At 35.8% G+C, this 15,463-nt stretch overlaps 1 protein-coding gene across 7 annotated transcripts in view; it reads left to right on the top strand.

Moving 5' to 3' along the window:
- The first annotated feature begins 687 nt into the window (after nt 1-687).
- The window catches only part of MPDZ (multiple PDZ domain crumbs cell polarity complex component), a 130,545-nt gene continuing 115,769 nt past the window's right edge, over nt 688-15,463 (top strand). For all 7 annotated transcript variants that reach the window (XM_047098022.1, XM_047098013.1, XM_047098008.1 and 4 more), the window contains exons 1-2: nt 688-703; nt 3,523-3,689. In XM_047098022.1, coding sequence (XP_046953978.1) covers nt 688-703; nt 3,523-3,689 — 183 coding nt within the window. The remainder of the gene's footprint in view (nt 704-3,522; nt 3,690-15,463) is intronic.

The raw sequence follows: 15,463 nt of genomic DNA, 5'->3' as shown, positions 1-15,463 counted from the left end.
CATGATCTCACAGACTGTGGGTTAGGGCCCTGTGTCAGGCTCTGTGCCAGTAGCTCTGTGCTGGCAGCTTGGGGTCTGGAGCCTGCTTTTGCATTCTATGTGTCTCTCTCTCTCTCTCTGCCCCCCTCCAAAATAAATAGGGGCACCTGGGTGGCTCAGTCGGTTGAGCAACCGACTTCGGCTCAGGTCATGATCTCACAGCTCGTGAGTTTGATCTCCGTGTCAGGCTCTGTGCTGACAGCTCGGAGCCTGGAGCCTGCTTTGGATTCTGTGCCTCCCTCTCTCTCTGCCCCAACCCACTCTCATTCTGTCTCTCTCTCTCTCTCAAAAATAAACATTAAAAAAATAAAATAAATAAACATTAAATTAAAATATTTTGGGTACATCTATCACCCTATTTAAAACAGATTGTATGCCTTTTACTTTACTATGGTAGTGTTACCTGCAACTGTAATTTTGAGTAAGTCCAAAAATGATTACTTTTTCCTACATAGAAAACTATCTTAAGTTAAATCGACAAGATTTTAACGATCAAAGGAATTATAGTAGCATCAAGTACTTTTTAAAGTATATAGTTTTAAAGTTGTGGTAAAACATAACCATTCCATTTTATTTTTTCTCCCCAGAGTTCTGTTTTAGTTGCTGTTTAAAATCATCGTAGAGAAGAACGCTGAAATTGGGAAAAACATGTTAGAAACTATAGGTAAGACCTATTCTTTCTTCTTCTTATTTTTTTAATGTTTACTCTCTAGAGAGAGACAGAGCGTGAATGGGGGAGGGGCAGGGAGAGAGGGAGACACAGAATTCAAAGCAGGCTCCAGGCTCTGAGCTATCAGCACAGAGCCTGACGTGGGGCTCGAACTCACAAACCGTGAGATCATGACCTGAGTTCAAGTGGGACACTTAACTGATTGAGCCACCCAGGTGCCCCTATTCTTTCTTATTTTTATAAAAATCAAACCTTTTTCCATTGGGATCTTTGAAATGGTTTTTCTACATAGCAGGATTTTGACTTAAAGTTTTTACAAGTTTGTATCCACTAGAATTATACCAGGGTAATGTGTTTCTGTATTTGGATGATTTAATCTGAAGTGTTTCAGGCAAAAGATAAAGCCATATGAAACGTTCTACCAATTATGAGAAATTTAATGAAACCGTAGTTTAATGTAAACCTAGTTGATTTATGGACCCACTTCTGGTTAATGGTTGTGTATGGGTAGCACCAGAAAGTTTAACAGTATTTTTAATACTGAAAGAAGCTCAATGCCTGCTTTATTTGTGGCAGTTGAAATACTACTGAGCTTTGCTTTTAAGTTGATGATGAACAATAACGGTAACAAACATTTAGTGACAGTTTAAGGCAGTTTAATTTCTGCATGAGATAATATAGGTTGAAATATCCAAATTCATGTGTTAGTCTATTTTTCAGTGCTCTTTAGTTTTACAGAAGGTAGTTTGTAGAAATTGTTTGAGGTATATCAGGTATACCCATCCCTTGTCTGATGGCCCAGTGCCTCATATTTTCCGGGGAAGTCTTTGGGTATGATTATCGGGAGGTATCTGAATTTCACCCTGGTGCCTTTATGATTGTGGCTGGTGCCTTGATACCTGCATGGTTTGGGGAGTAGGATGAGAGTAGGTAGCAGGGAAAGGAGAAGGAGCTGTCTTTGTGATAGATGGGATCATGACTATGACTTTTGTTCGTAATGTGCTGTGCCAGTGATGAAAATGCATGGGTGTGTATTTCCCTCATCTCATTTTGTGGTAAAGTCACACACCATAAAGACTACTAGTCCACAAAGCAGAGTCTCTCATAAAAAAGTGGATAGCAAAGGGGAAATACAGAATTATTTAAGCTGTCCCCTTCCAGTCTTTATTTTGTAAGTTATTACTGATCTGTACACTTTCTGAGAATTGACATGGAAATTAATATTAGATTTGTATTCTGAGATCCCATGGGAAATAAGCCTAGAATAAAATTCTCCTGTCTTTATTATGCCTTGTAAAATTATGTGTAAGAGTAAATCCTGTTTGTTTAAATTTGAGTATGTGTGTGACCTCATGGTCAATAATAATTCATGCCTTAATTTCCCCATTTCTGTGTAATCCCACATTTGGTGCTATAGAAAGTGTCTGTGGTGATCACACTCTTTGATTACTATAATACAGCAAATGAATGTTAATAGGTACACTTATTACCATGATGAATCCATTAGAACATATATTTGAGTAGTCTCTATTCCTTTAAAACAAATTTGGGTTCATTTGTCAGAGAGTGAGAGATAGTTTTAGGGAGATGTTTTGATTTTTTGTTTTTTAAATGTTAATTTATTTATTTTGAGAGACAGAACAAGTGTGCTTGCATGGGGGAGGGGCAGAAAGAAGGGGAAAGAGAATCCCAAGCAGGCTCTGCACTGTCAGGGCTTGATGCAGGGCTCAATCTCATGAACAGTGAGATAGTGACCTGATCTGAAACCAAGAGCTGGACGCTTAACCAACTGAGCCTCCCAGGCGTCCTAAGGGAGATGTTTTTAACTGTTATTTGTCATAGAAACTCACCATCTGGTAGTAGCATGCATGTAAAATGGTAGGGATTAGGGCCGGTAGGTAGGGTTACTAGGGATACACTGATTCGAAATACTTATTTTGCAACTTTATGCCTGATACATAGGGTGATCGATAAATATTTGAATTATTTTGCCTTGATGCCTATATGAATATGCTATTTAATTTTAGGGAAAGACATTTAAAGGATTAAAAAATAGTGTTTTTAGGGGCGCCTGGGTGGCTCAGTCGGTTAAGTGTGACTTCGGCTCAGATCTGATCTTGCTGTTGGTGAGTTCAAGTCCCACATCGGGCTCTGTGCTGGTAGCTTAGAACCTGGAGCCTGCTTCGGATTCTGTGTCTCCCTCTCTCTCTCTGTGACCATCTCCTGCTCACATTCTGTGTCTTTCTCTCTCTCTCAAAAATAAATAAAAACATTTAAAAAAGTAGTGTTTTTGAAGGGTTATACATTGTTGTGATATATTTTCAAGTAAATTCTCAAGTATAGAATATTTGTTCCTTAATATATGAGACTGTCATATTTTGGATGTTTTGCTCATCAGTGACATTGTCTGCATCCACTTATTGGTTATATTTCTAATTTTTCTTGAATGTAAATAATGTCTTTTAAAAAGTAATAACACCAGCATTTGCCAGATCACAAAGTGGTTAGTTTCCAGTAGTTTGTATAAGAGCTGACGGTTGGCACTGGAATTCAACTGTACTTCATCTGAATTGGTTTCCATAGTTTACAAGTAGTTGCATGGAGCATACGCTATACCCAGTTCTCTGCTTTCACACAGACTGTCTTACCGGAAACTTGAAGGTTTGAAGGATACATTTATAGGGACATACTATAGTCCCTTTTGTGCTGAGTCAATTTTATGCTCTTGAAAGGAGTAGTGTTAGGATTTCTGTAAGCATGGTTTGATGTGTGTCTTTCGAATCTTGTTAATGACCTGCTGCCCTTTGATTTAGACAAAAATCGGGCCCTGCAGGCCGCAGAGCGTTTACAAGCCAAGCTGCGAGAACGCGGGGATGTAGCGAATGAAGACAAACTGAGCCTTCTAAAGTCAGTCTTGCAGAGCCCGCTCTTCAGTCAGATTCTGAACCTTCAGACTTCAGTACAGCAGCTGAAAGACCAGGTAAGACACGATGCTCCTGAAACAGGCATTCATGGCAAGGATCTCATGAAAGTCTTGTGTTTTTCTAAAAAGCTGATTTTTGAATGTGTTAATGAATAGTTAATGAAGTCATTTAAACCTCCAAATGAGACATTCAGATTCACTGTGACTTTTCACCCCCCCTAGTTATTTTTGTAATGGTTGTTGCTGTATATTGTAGATGGTATGACATTGTGTTGAAAGCTGTGTGGATGCTGAAGTGTGAGTCCTTACAGGAGAAGGGGATGATAAAAATAAGTGTAGGGTAGATGGCCATAGACTTGGTTTCCCTTCCCATTAAGGCTTTTTGTTCACCTGATCCTGTGTCTTCAGATTCAGACATTCAGCACGCTTATGAGATTTCAGATAAGCCTGGATTTGCATGTGTAATCATGTGTGTGAGGAAGGGAAATCACCTCTATTTTGACAGTAAAAGAAATAATTACATTGTCATCAGTTAGAGGAATTGCAATTCTCACTTCTTATAAGAGTGTAAGTAGCAATTGCTTCAATGACAGCATCAGATGGTGATAAACATTAGAACTTCTAAATGTAACACTGTTTTTTTTCTGTAAAAATTAAGAGCTTTAAAATTTCCTAGCATTTATATTAAAATTGAAACATTGCAATGACAGAATGGGCACTCAAGTTAGATGTTCTTTGAACTTAATTTAATAATTACTTCTCAGGTTTTTTAACAAAATGTTTTTAAAATGGTTTTTATCCTTACATCGTTTCAAGTCAATCTCCTCATGCTTTCAACCTAAGTTAATTTTCATTCTGATGGTTTTAGAATTAATTGAATTACTATGGATGGGTTGCTAACAGATATTTTACCTTTTATTAAAAGGTTAAAAATGAAATTTGAAGACTAGTTTCATAGTTCAGTGAAAGAATAGCTCTAGCTAAAAACAAATGTGCCAGATGCAAAAAGAACAAATAGTAGCAATAGGGAAGGAATTTATTTAATGTCACATCACTTCTTAATCTAGATATTTTGGTAGCAGAAGGAAAGAAAAGAAAGAAAGAAAGAATTTTAAAAAATAGTCTTCTCTAGTGAATGTCTGCTTAGTGATTTTAAAAGTCATGATCATGATTTAAGAAAAAGGTGTGTTTTATTATATGTAGTTTTTTTTTTTTTTTTTGCAAGTTATTGTAAAGATTGGTTTTAGGTACTCCATTTCAGAATGAATGGGCAAGAATTTAGAGAGATCAGTGTCCTGAATAGAAGTGTAATTATGATGAGGACGATTATCTGGTTTTTCAGAGACAGTGAAGAAGTTGAACAGGTATCTTCTCCCCCTATTATATTATATGAAAATATGAATAGAATGAGAGGAAATGTTGAAACAAAAAGTACTAGTGTGTTAGGAAATACCACTAATCCAGTGAGATAACTGGAAATATCCCTGCTAGCTCCAAAAGGAGGGCAGAAATGGCTCTGCTTGTTGACCCTGTTCTACCATCTCCAGATAGAAGTTGGATACGGGCTCCGAAACTTTGGGTCCCGAGTGATTCAGCTGAAATCTCCCTGGAAACCCTTGAGCAAAACGTTATCAAGCCAGACAGTCTGCAACTAAAGAGAGTGTGATCTTGTTCATTAGTGATAGATGTGGATATATTTCAAGACTCAGTACGTTGTGAGGTTTGGAAATTCTATGGGCATGTCTCACGTGCCTTTGGACTTCTGGCTAGGTGGTCTCTTCAAATACTGAAAGGGACCCAGGAAACGAACTGGCCCATACCCTGCTTATTTCAACTACTTAGTGAGGTGTAGTTACTTGCTTGTAAGGGCAGAGCCAGAACTAGAACTCGGTTTTCTTGGCTCCCGAGGTACAGTCTTCTCCCTTTGTTTTTATTCTGCGGCCTGTCTCACATCTTTTTTTTCCCGCAAGGGTAGGGTAGAAACTTGGCCCCTGTAAGTCAAGAGTTTAATTTTGGCAAATACCATTGATTTCTCTCACAGTTTTTGTGACTCCTCGCTTCATTCTTCATTCTGACTAACTCAATTTCATGTGTTTGTGGAACCAGTGTTTTTCTTACATGAGTAGAGTAAATTTTAAAACCTTGTATTGTGTTCCATTTTAAAGTTTAAACATAAATATTATAGGCTTCATCATGCTAGAATTAAATTTTCTATGTAGTTTACCCACTGCTAATTTATAAATAATTGTTATTTAATATTAATGAACCTAGGAGTTAAATTTGTGCTTTTAAACCAGTAGCTACACCAGTCTGACTGCTGGCTAGCTTTTACTTATCATCTTCCACCTGCATTATGTTTTAGATGTATAGTTTTATGTGCACAACAGGTACAAGTTATTGTCTCCATCTTTTTTAGTATTACCAAAAAATTTGACTCCTTCAACTTTACTCCACCATCATTTCTCCTACCTTTTAGAAAGTGAAAGGAGCGAATAATTGAAAAGCCCGAGGTATGTGCAGCATATTGGAGAACATGATCATATTGTTGCGTTAATGACAGATGCTGACATGCCATGTTGAATTAAGCCAACTATTTGTTCCCCTCAGATCCTTCTCATTACTTCTATTCAATAATGTGTAATTTTTCCAATTTGCTTCTTCAGTATTAAGACTGCCCTTAGAAATCAAACTGTTTCCCTTTGGCAAATTAAACACTTGACAGGTGTGTAACTGAGAGGGCAAAAAAGCCATGCCCTGAAGGGATGTGCTATTTAAATATTGTCAAAAATATTAACAGGTCTGAGAGCATAATTGATGCCTCTGTTTAACTCTGCCACATTGTGTATTGTTCTAACCGCCAGCTAAAAGGATGTGTGCTATTAAACCTGAATAATCTCTAATAGCTCCAGTTCTTTTCCTATTGCATGATTCCTGTTTAAGTGAAGAGAAGGAAGAAAAAGAGCTGTGACTGTGTGTCAGTGATCTGTCAGATGCAAATTCTCAAGTAGTGTCCTCACTGTCACCTAGTCATCACAGCTAATCACTGCAGGGCTCACCGCGTATTCACGACAGAAATCCAGCTATTGTGGGGGAAATAAACACGTTCGCAGTTTAATAATAGAAACTTGTCAGCCATGAGGGTGTTGGATTTGCATATTTATTCTGTGATGTTTCTTCAGTCCAGTAGAGGTGGATACTGCTTTCCTGATTAATTAATTGCCTTGCCTGATGAGCTGACCATAGACCTGAAATTAAATGTCTTTTTGCCCAGAGTTATTGTACAAAAACTGTGAATTAAAATTATTACTTTCAGTGGAAATTTAGGACTAGTACCTTGAAATCGGCATTGCTGCGATTTTGTTTTTTTAAGCTATGGCAGCCAAGACCAAAAAATGATGTGGATAATTCAGGTTACAAATGCTGCTGATACAGGGAAACAAGCCTCAGGGCACAGCATATTCTGGAGGTTTCTCCATGTCTATGATTTCCAGCTTTTTTTGGAGTATGATATTCTGTTATTTTGCTGTTGTTTTTGTTGTTTGATATTTCAAGGCTCCTTGTTCTTCACCTTTTTTCCAGAAAAGTGTTGGCTTATATACATACCATCTAAATGCATAAAGTGTATATATACACACACAAAATGAAGCCAGGATTTTTCTAAGTTTTTCTTTGGAAACTTTATGACATGTCTTGAAATAATTGGACAGGTAGAATCATGTTGGAAATTATTGTTCAATGTTGATTAGAATAATTGGATCCTTCTTTTTTATTTGAAATATAGTCTTCATGGTATAAAAATTTTGTCTTGTATTTCCGTGTTCTTAAATTTTACCTATTCACATTCCCAGAAAAGAATTTGGAACAACTCTCATGGCAAAATGTATTGACTAATGGGTGATTCAAAGGTAAATCTAAATAAAGACCAAATATAAACATCAGAGAACTAGATATTCCAACGACCTTGGTTTACTCAAGTTGAGTATTATTTAATTTCCATTTCCCAGGAGCAAAGGCAGCAATAACAATTGTATACATATAAAGAGAGAGCTGGAGGGTTATATATTGCTCAGTGTGAGACATCAATCTGTGAGCCAGATTTTCCTTGGCAATTGGGGGGTTATCTCATGGATGCTTTTATAGAAGACTTATAATCATTTAGTAATAAAGTCGATAAAAATACAATGAATAAATAAGATGAAGGTTCCCATTATATAGAGGGGGGAAGAACATACATGCATTTTATGTAACTAAATGAGAAAGTGAGAGGTATAAGAAGAAGGAATTATTAACTTTGACTTTGAAAGAAAACTTTGCATTGGAGGGAACTTGTAAGACGGATCTGAAAAGTGAGTAGGAGTTTTCTGCAGTGATAGGGGAAATTATTTCAGGTAGAGGAAACAGTGTTTACAAGGGAATAGAGGAGTTGTTCTCAAGTGAAGGTGATTTCACATTCTCTCTCTCTCTAGGGGTTGTATAGCAATATGTGGAGACATTTTTGACTATTGTAACTTGGGGGTGGTTAGGGCATGCTACTGGCATATAAGTGGACAGACATCAGGGATATTGTTAAACACTGCTCAAACGCATAGCACAGCTTCCTAAAACAAAGAATTGCTGGGTTTGTAATATGTGTAATGCTGAGGTTGAGACCTTGATACAGAATCAGCTAGAGATGTATGTTAACAGGGCAGTAGCCTATGTGTGGGCTCTTGGCAAGGGAGGAAACTCTGGAGCCAGATTGTGAAGGATTTACTAAGTGGGCTTTTTTCGCTTTTCTGGGGAGGGTTGTATGTATGTTTATCATCTTTTCTCTTTTGCACTCAGCATTCTGTATCAAACGTCATTGGATCAAGTTGAAAATTGTATCAACTTCTAACACTTCTTTAAATACGATATTCAGCCATCATATATTTTGTTTTTCCACATTTTAAAAATTATAGCAAAAACATGTAACAATTAAGGTAAATTTAAAGTTTTTACTGACATTTTGATAAATAAGACCTTGAGTTACAATCGTAAAATGCATAAACTGTTCAAAGAAATGCTTCTTTCATCTTTCTAAGAATGCAGTACATTAAGAGCACACACTATGAATACAGTGTCCCATCCTAATTTAGTGATGGCTCTTCTGCTAAAATGTACTGCATTCTATGAATTTTTTTTTCTGATGCTCTGTCTTAAAAGAGGGTACGTTTTAGAGAATCTGGAGAAATAAGTAGTCAGTATATATTTCACAGTATCCCTTTCAAATATCCGATGTAAGCAGGGGGTGTTGGCTAAAACACAAGTATTCAGGGGCATGCCTGAGGAGTTACTATTCTGTGGGTACTCATTTGTAAGACTGCTAACTCAGGTTCATGGCCAGCCTGTTAAGGTATGTTGCTTTTAAGCAGTGGCATCAGCAGCACTGGTAATTTCTTACAATTATATTTTTTAGATTGGTGGAAAGACGAGAATTTTGATAACTGGGCATTTTGTAATCAGAAAGATACAGTTTTGTAGGATTCATGGAAAAGAGCAGAAATGCCTGTGTTTCTTCAGCTTTATTGCTTACATAAATGGTAAAAGCATCACCCCTCTCTCTACGGTTTCTAATTTGAGACTGAAATGGAGACGATTCGTCTGCAGTCTTGCTATCAGTAAAGGGAATAACTGCTGTCTCCCAAGAATGCCTGGGTTAAGTTATGACTTGGTGGTGGCGGGGGAGGAAATACAGAGAGAAAGAAAATATGCCTTGACCCCATTAACAGGAATTATCTAAAAATGGAATGGAATTCTTCCAAGTTGGTGTTGCTTGTGAAAATGAAAAAATATTTTTCTTACCCCTGAAATGGTTTTACTTTCATGATAGAGCGTTGCAGCATTGCAGCTGCCTAACAGGAAAGTATCTGTTTCTTGAGACTTCACCATACATTATCTAGGGGAAGTTAAAAGAGAAGGAGTGAGTCTTATGTTTTTACATTTACCATAGAGTTTATTTACTGTGGGAATTTCAAATACTTTATTTTTGGTACAATAACAGCTTTTAAATGTTTGTTCCTTTAACCAAAAGTTTGTAAATATAGAGCCTTTGAGGGACTAAAATTCTTGTTTTATCCTGGGCAAGAAGGCACTGTTCAAGCTTTTTATACAGTGCTGGATTAAAATGCAACACCATCTTGCTATTGGGTATGCATGTGTATCTAAAACAGCAAATGGTGCTAATTGTATGGTGTTTTTGTGACAAAGTTAAATGGTCTTTGGAGAAGAGGGAAAAAATGTGAAATTTACTGGGTGTAACCTAAATGAGTTTTTTAACCCAGGAATTTACGAACAAGAGAGGTTGATCTACATCTGAAGCTATAACCAAAACAACCACCACTGCCTTTAGGAAGCCCTCCACTGCTGTGGACTTTGTCTCATTTAACTAGTCCTTCAGCTCTGTGAGGTATGTATTATCCCCATCGTGTCCAGGAGGAAATTGGGGCTGAGACAGGTGATGTAGCTTAGTCTGGACCACACGATTAGTCTTTGGTAGATTTAGAGGAAGAATGTAAGTCCATCTGACCCTGAAGCCAGAGTGCTTTTTTATTTTAATTTACACTGTTCCTAAACTCTTAGTTCTCTTCCATAAAGGAACAAATAGGTTAGAAAAACAGTTATTAGCATTACTAAAGAGAAATGCACTTAATGTTTAGTAAATTCACGTTCATGAAGATTGGCCATTTCCCTTAAATTCTCCCCCAGATTTTAATCAGAGGACCTTTTACATACAAAACAGAATTTTCATTCTGCTTTTTAAAATATTCTAGATTTTAAAGTAGATGAACTGGGTGGGATAATAGTGGGATGGAGAGGCCATGTGACAAAGTGACATCAGCTTCCTGTGCCCATTTCCATATATTTATACTTGTCTGTAAGGTTTTGTTTTATTTTTCTCTAAGCAGACTGTGAACTGTGAATCAGTTTTATTTGTCTTCTGGAAAAGTGGGACTGATAGAAAAAACACTACAAACATTCTAACATGTTGTTCGTCTGAGTTTTCAATTTCTAAATTTCTATTTGTCCTGGCGTTTAAAATATACTAATTTACTGATTTTTGATACCTTCACCCCTTTAATGTAGAAAGTTTTAGCATACTTTGATAAGAATATTACTTTTGGTCAAGCTACATTCCTTAAATTTTTTTCCCTTGGAACTTTTGCTAAGAAAGCACAGAAGTGTTGAGGTTTAAATAAAGAAAAGACATTCTGCAAATACACATCAACACACATGCCTAGACCGTGGTGTGTATGCTGCATTCCACTTGCCATTTGTTCTCACCAAGCATAAAAAGGAGTTGTAGAATTAAGTGCATTTCAGATTTGTTTGGAGACCATTTATTGCTTTTTGGGATAAAACCATGTCATGTTCATCTTTGACTGCTTTGTGCCTAATACATTTCACCCAAGGTCAATAAATGATTGCTTGATTAAGGAATATGTAAATATTCATGAAAATTCAGAATTGTTATACATCAGTGATTATCTTTCCTTGCCAGAGAACTAATCTTTAATATAAATAAACTAGCCAAGTAACTGAAGTTACTTTGAAGACCTTGTATTTTTCTTACTAGCCATATTGGAAAGATGCACCACTTTTCACCGTCAACATCATAGCAATTAACAGCTATGAAATTCTTACTGTGTGCCAGAACTGTTCCAAGTACCCGTTTTGTAATTACAACAATACTGTAAAGTGGTAGATACTAGGAGATAGATGGAGTAGATAATGTTACCTTTCTTCTTTAAGGGATAGGGAAATGGAGGCACAGGGAGGTTGAGTGGTGAAGCTAGTATTTTGTTTTGTTTTTTTAATATTTACTTTTGAGAGAGAGAGAGAGAGAGAGAGAGAGAGAGAGAGAGAAAGAGGGAGACAGAGAATTCCAAGGAGACTCTGTGCTGTCAGCACAGAACACGGTTCCATGGTTCATGGAACTTATGAACCATGAGATCATGACCTGAGCCGAAACCAAGAGTTGGACATTTAACTGCTGAGCCATCCAGGTGCCTGAACCTAGCTTTTCTTTAAATGGTAAGCTTAAAATTTCTGTAAAAATTTTATTTACATAAATACAATTAAATAAATAAATTAAATAAATAAATACAATTTATTTTTATAAAATTTACAACAATAATGAAAAAAAGTTTAAAACTGTTCTAAACTGACTATTTTAAGCTCAGTTTCTATTGCAATCTTTACTCAAGTATTCATATATATTTTAGGAAAATGGGTCGAGGGGAAGAACTTGAATCTTTTCATCTATGAGTATTTCTAAAGATTTTAGTGAAATTTAGACTTTTAAAAAATTAGTTTATAAATACACATGGAGCCCCCTGCTTTATGATGCCTCAGCCTGACATTTTAGTGCCGTATGCCTTGTATATTGATTCTACTTAGTATCTTTTGTGGTGTAGTTTTAAAAATAAATCAAATTTTCATAGATGCAGCTCTGAATGAAGACTGAAACGTTATAAAATAGCATAACTTGCCGTGTGGCCATTCATTTAACTTAACAACATCACCGAAGTTGTATAAAGGTACAAAGTTTACCATTTTGTTACTTGATCTTGTCATTTAATGGCCTATAACAATACACATTACTTTAGGTAGATTTTTGATGATTTATATATATCTTTCTAAATATCAAAAGGGAGAAGACAAGAAGAGTCGTGGGTACTCTTTAATTCATTTTTTTCTTTGTGTTTCATCTTGGGTTTCCTGGTTGATCATTTATCCTTTTTATGTAGCACATGGGAATTTTAAGACAAATGTGCCTCTGAAACTTTGTACTTGTATCCACATAGAGGCAGATGCAGAAAATTTACATTTTGATTACTCAGAATGACTGCCTGAATGTTCTTGGGTTAAGGGATTATTTTCTAAATTCAATAACCTTATATTTTAAATTTGTCAGCCAATGATCATCAATGGCTACATTAAGAATATCTGTAAATTCTCATCCACTATCTGCCTTGCTATTCAAGAACTCATAGCTATGAAAAGAAAGTTTTCTATCTCAGTAGGTGGGTTAACTATGCCTGGTAGAGTAATTTTATAGGATATCTAACATATTAGTGATTATGCAAAGCATTTTATATGTTTAATTTCTGTCCTGTTACCTAGAGCCCAATGTCTTGGACATTTGAGGTACTCAGTAAGTATTTGAATGAATGAAGAGAAGTTTTCATAGAAAACACGAAATTATGCTGATTCCATCAGAAAATACCACCCCCCGCCCATACCATCTTATAATCTGCTCCATTTTGTATCTTGCTTAGTTCAGGAGCTATGAGGTACTTTATGTCCAAAATAGTCTCGTCACATTAAGCTAATCCCCGTTGAACATGCAACTCAATTTCTTTAATTAGCTTTAAAAATAAGGATCATTAAATCAGAGTGCCACCATCAATTACTGTGCAAGGGTTTGCCTGTTCAATAATGCATCAGAGTTGTGCTCTAATCAGTATTTCACTGAAAGATTTATGGAAAAGGAGGCCTCCCCTGGTTCCAAACTTGAAATGCAGTTCTATTATGTGTAAAATTTTTTTTCTTCTGATTGCTACCATTTTAGGTGCTGTATTTCATTGAATACTCTCGGTATCTTGTCTGTCTTTGCATTTCATGTTTGGGATCAGTTCCAGAGAGTGTTTTACAGCAGTTTTGTAAGTTCACAAGAAAATAAGCACTTCTCTTCCTCTGCAAGAAGAAAAGACAAGGTGCAGATTAAAAACAACAGTCTGCATTTCTATGAGGTGCACCTGTTATGGCAGATTCCCCAGAGTGCCTTATTTCTTATTTCTCATTACATTAAGGAGTAACAAACAAACAGAAATTGGGAAATTGAACTAGCAATATTTGTTTATAAATTTGTTTAAAGTCTACCAAAACTAGGACTGCAAAAGCAGTGGTCATTTTCTTACTTAATTCAAGATAATATATATATTTTAGCTTTTAAGTGATAGAAATATCCACCAAATTATATAAGCATTTGGGTCACTGTATTCTCTTTGCTATTCTAGCATTCAGAATAAGTCAAAATAACAGGACCATAAACAGGTTTTGATAATCTGTATAAAAATGCTTTAGGAAATTTGGTTTGGTCCTAAGCAATCCTTTTTCTAGACAATTATACGAGTACTTCTGGAAAGATTGATGCTAGCCATTAAAACAGAGTTAATAATATTAACTTCATCTTCAGTTAACAACCCAGAATAGATGGAGCATAAGAAGTCAATATTTCAATATTTTGTAGCAGATTAGTTAAGTGAATCTACATATTTGAGAATATTCTATTTTGTTAAACTTGAGAGCATAGATCATATTTTTATGATCAAAATATTTGAGACATTGATCTTTTCAAGTATTTTTGGATTGACATTAGTTTTACAGGATAGGTATTGTTGAAAAAAATTATAATTTTGAAACCTCATGTTGTGTCAACCTTGTATCAGGGTAGATCAGAATACTTAAGTATAAAAATATTAGATAGCATAATGATTATTTTTTCTTCTTGTAATTTGCTGTGCGATTAAATGATTACAAGTTGCAAAAATTCATGATCTTTGAGGAAGAAACATCTACATATGCTACAGAGGTTAAAACACATGTGCTGAGGATTCATCTTGACTTGAGCACTTGTTGAAGGATTTCTTCTGTAGATGGGAATTAGCCAGTGGAATCCGTATCAAGCCTGCAGAGGGCCATCCATCACAGTAATGGTCTTGGCTTCGTCTTCAGATACCTAGTTTCTGTATTCTCTTTCATTTAAGGTGAGTGCCTGATAATTGAACTTTAAATTCCGAGTTTCTGTCAGGAGATTTAGCTTAATAATACGGAGGTTGTTCAAACCACCTTCTTTCTTTCAGAGAAGTAGGGTTTTGTTGTTGTTGTTGTTGTTGTTGTTGTTGTTGTTGTTTTACTAGTCATTGGAGTGCCCCAAGTTCTTAGCACTTAACTACCTTGCAAACTTAAAAAAAAATCAGAATTAACATAAAGTCAAGGGAAAAACTATATAGCTCATGGGTATTTTATAAATGGAATGTACACATAAAACTCTTCACCTAAATCAAAGTATAGAAAGTTACTAAAACTCCATCATACTCTGTATCCCCTCAGTCAGTCCCCATCCTCTACCCCCAAAAGAATCACTATTTTTTTTTTCCAGGCTGCGTGAGATAAAATTGACATGTAACTGCATAAGTCTAAGATATGCAAAGGGATATTTGATACACATGTGTGTTGTGAAGTGATTACCAAAAATGAGGCTAGTTAACACATCTGTCACCTCAGTAATAACCTTTTTTTGTGTATGATGAAAACATTTAAGATCTGCTCACTTCACCACTTTCAAATATACCATAGAGTACTGTTAACTGTAGTGACCACAGTGTACATTAGATCCCCAGAACTTACTTACTTATAACTGGAAGTTTGTACCCTTTGATCAGCATCTCCCCATTTTCCCTGCCCCTGGCAACTACCAGTCTTCTCTCTGATTATGTGAGTTTGGCTCATTTAGATTTCTCATGGAAGTCAGATCATATACTATTTTGACTTTTATCCCATGAATAAGTATTTGAATTTTACATAAGTACAATATGAGTATACATGCTTTGTTCCTGGCTTTTTCTTCACTTTGTGTCTGTTATATTCCTTCATGTTGTTATATATAGCTGTAATTCTTTTCCATTTTTCATTGCATGAATGTACTAGAATATATCTGTACTTTCTTCTGTTGATTGTAATTTTTTTCCAGTTTTTTGCTATTACAAACAAAACTGCCATAAACATTCTAACACATGTCCTTTGAT

This window comes from Lynx rufus, unplaced genomic scaffold (genome assembly GCF_022079265.1).
Source record: "Lynx rufus isolate CCGP_SWC_20201006 ecotype Redwood Valley unplaced genomic scaffold, mLynRuf1.p SCAF_10, whole genome shotgun sequence".
In the NCBI taxonomy this organism is placed as follows: Eukaryota; Metazoa; Chordata; class Mammalia; order Carnivora; family Felidae; genus Lynx; species Lynx rufus.
Note: the sequence above shows the minus strand (reverse complement) of the source record. Positions and strands in the feature narration are given on the sequence as shown.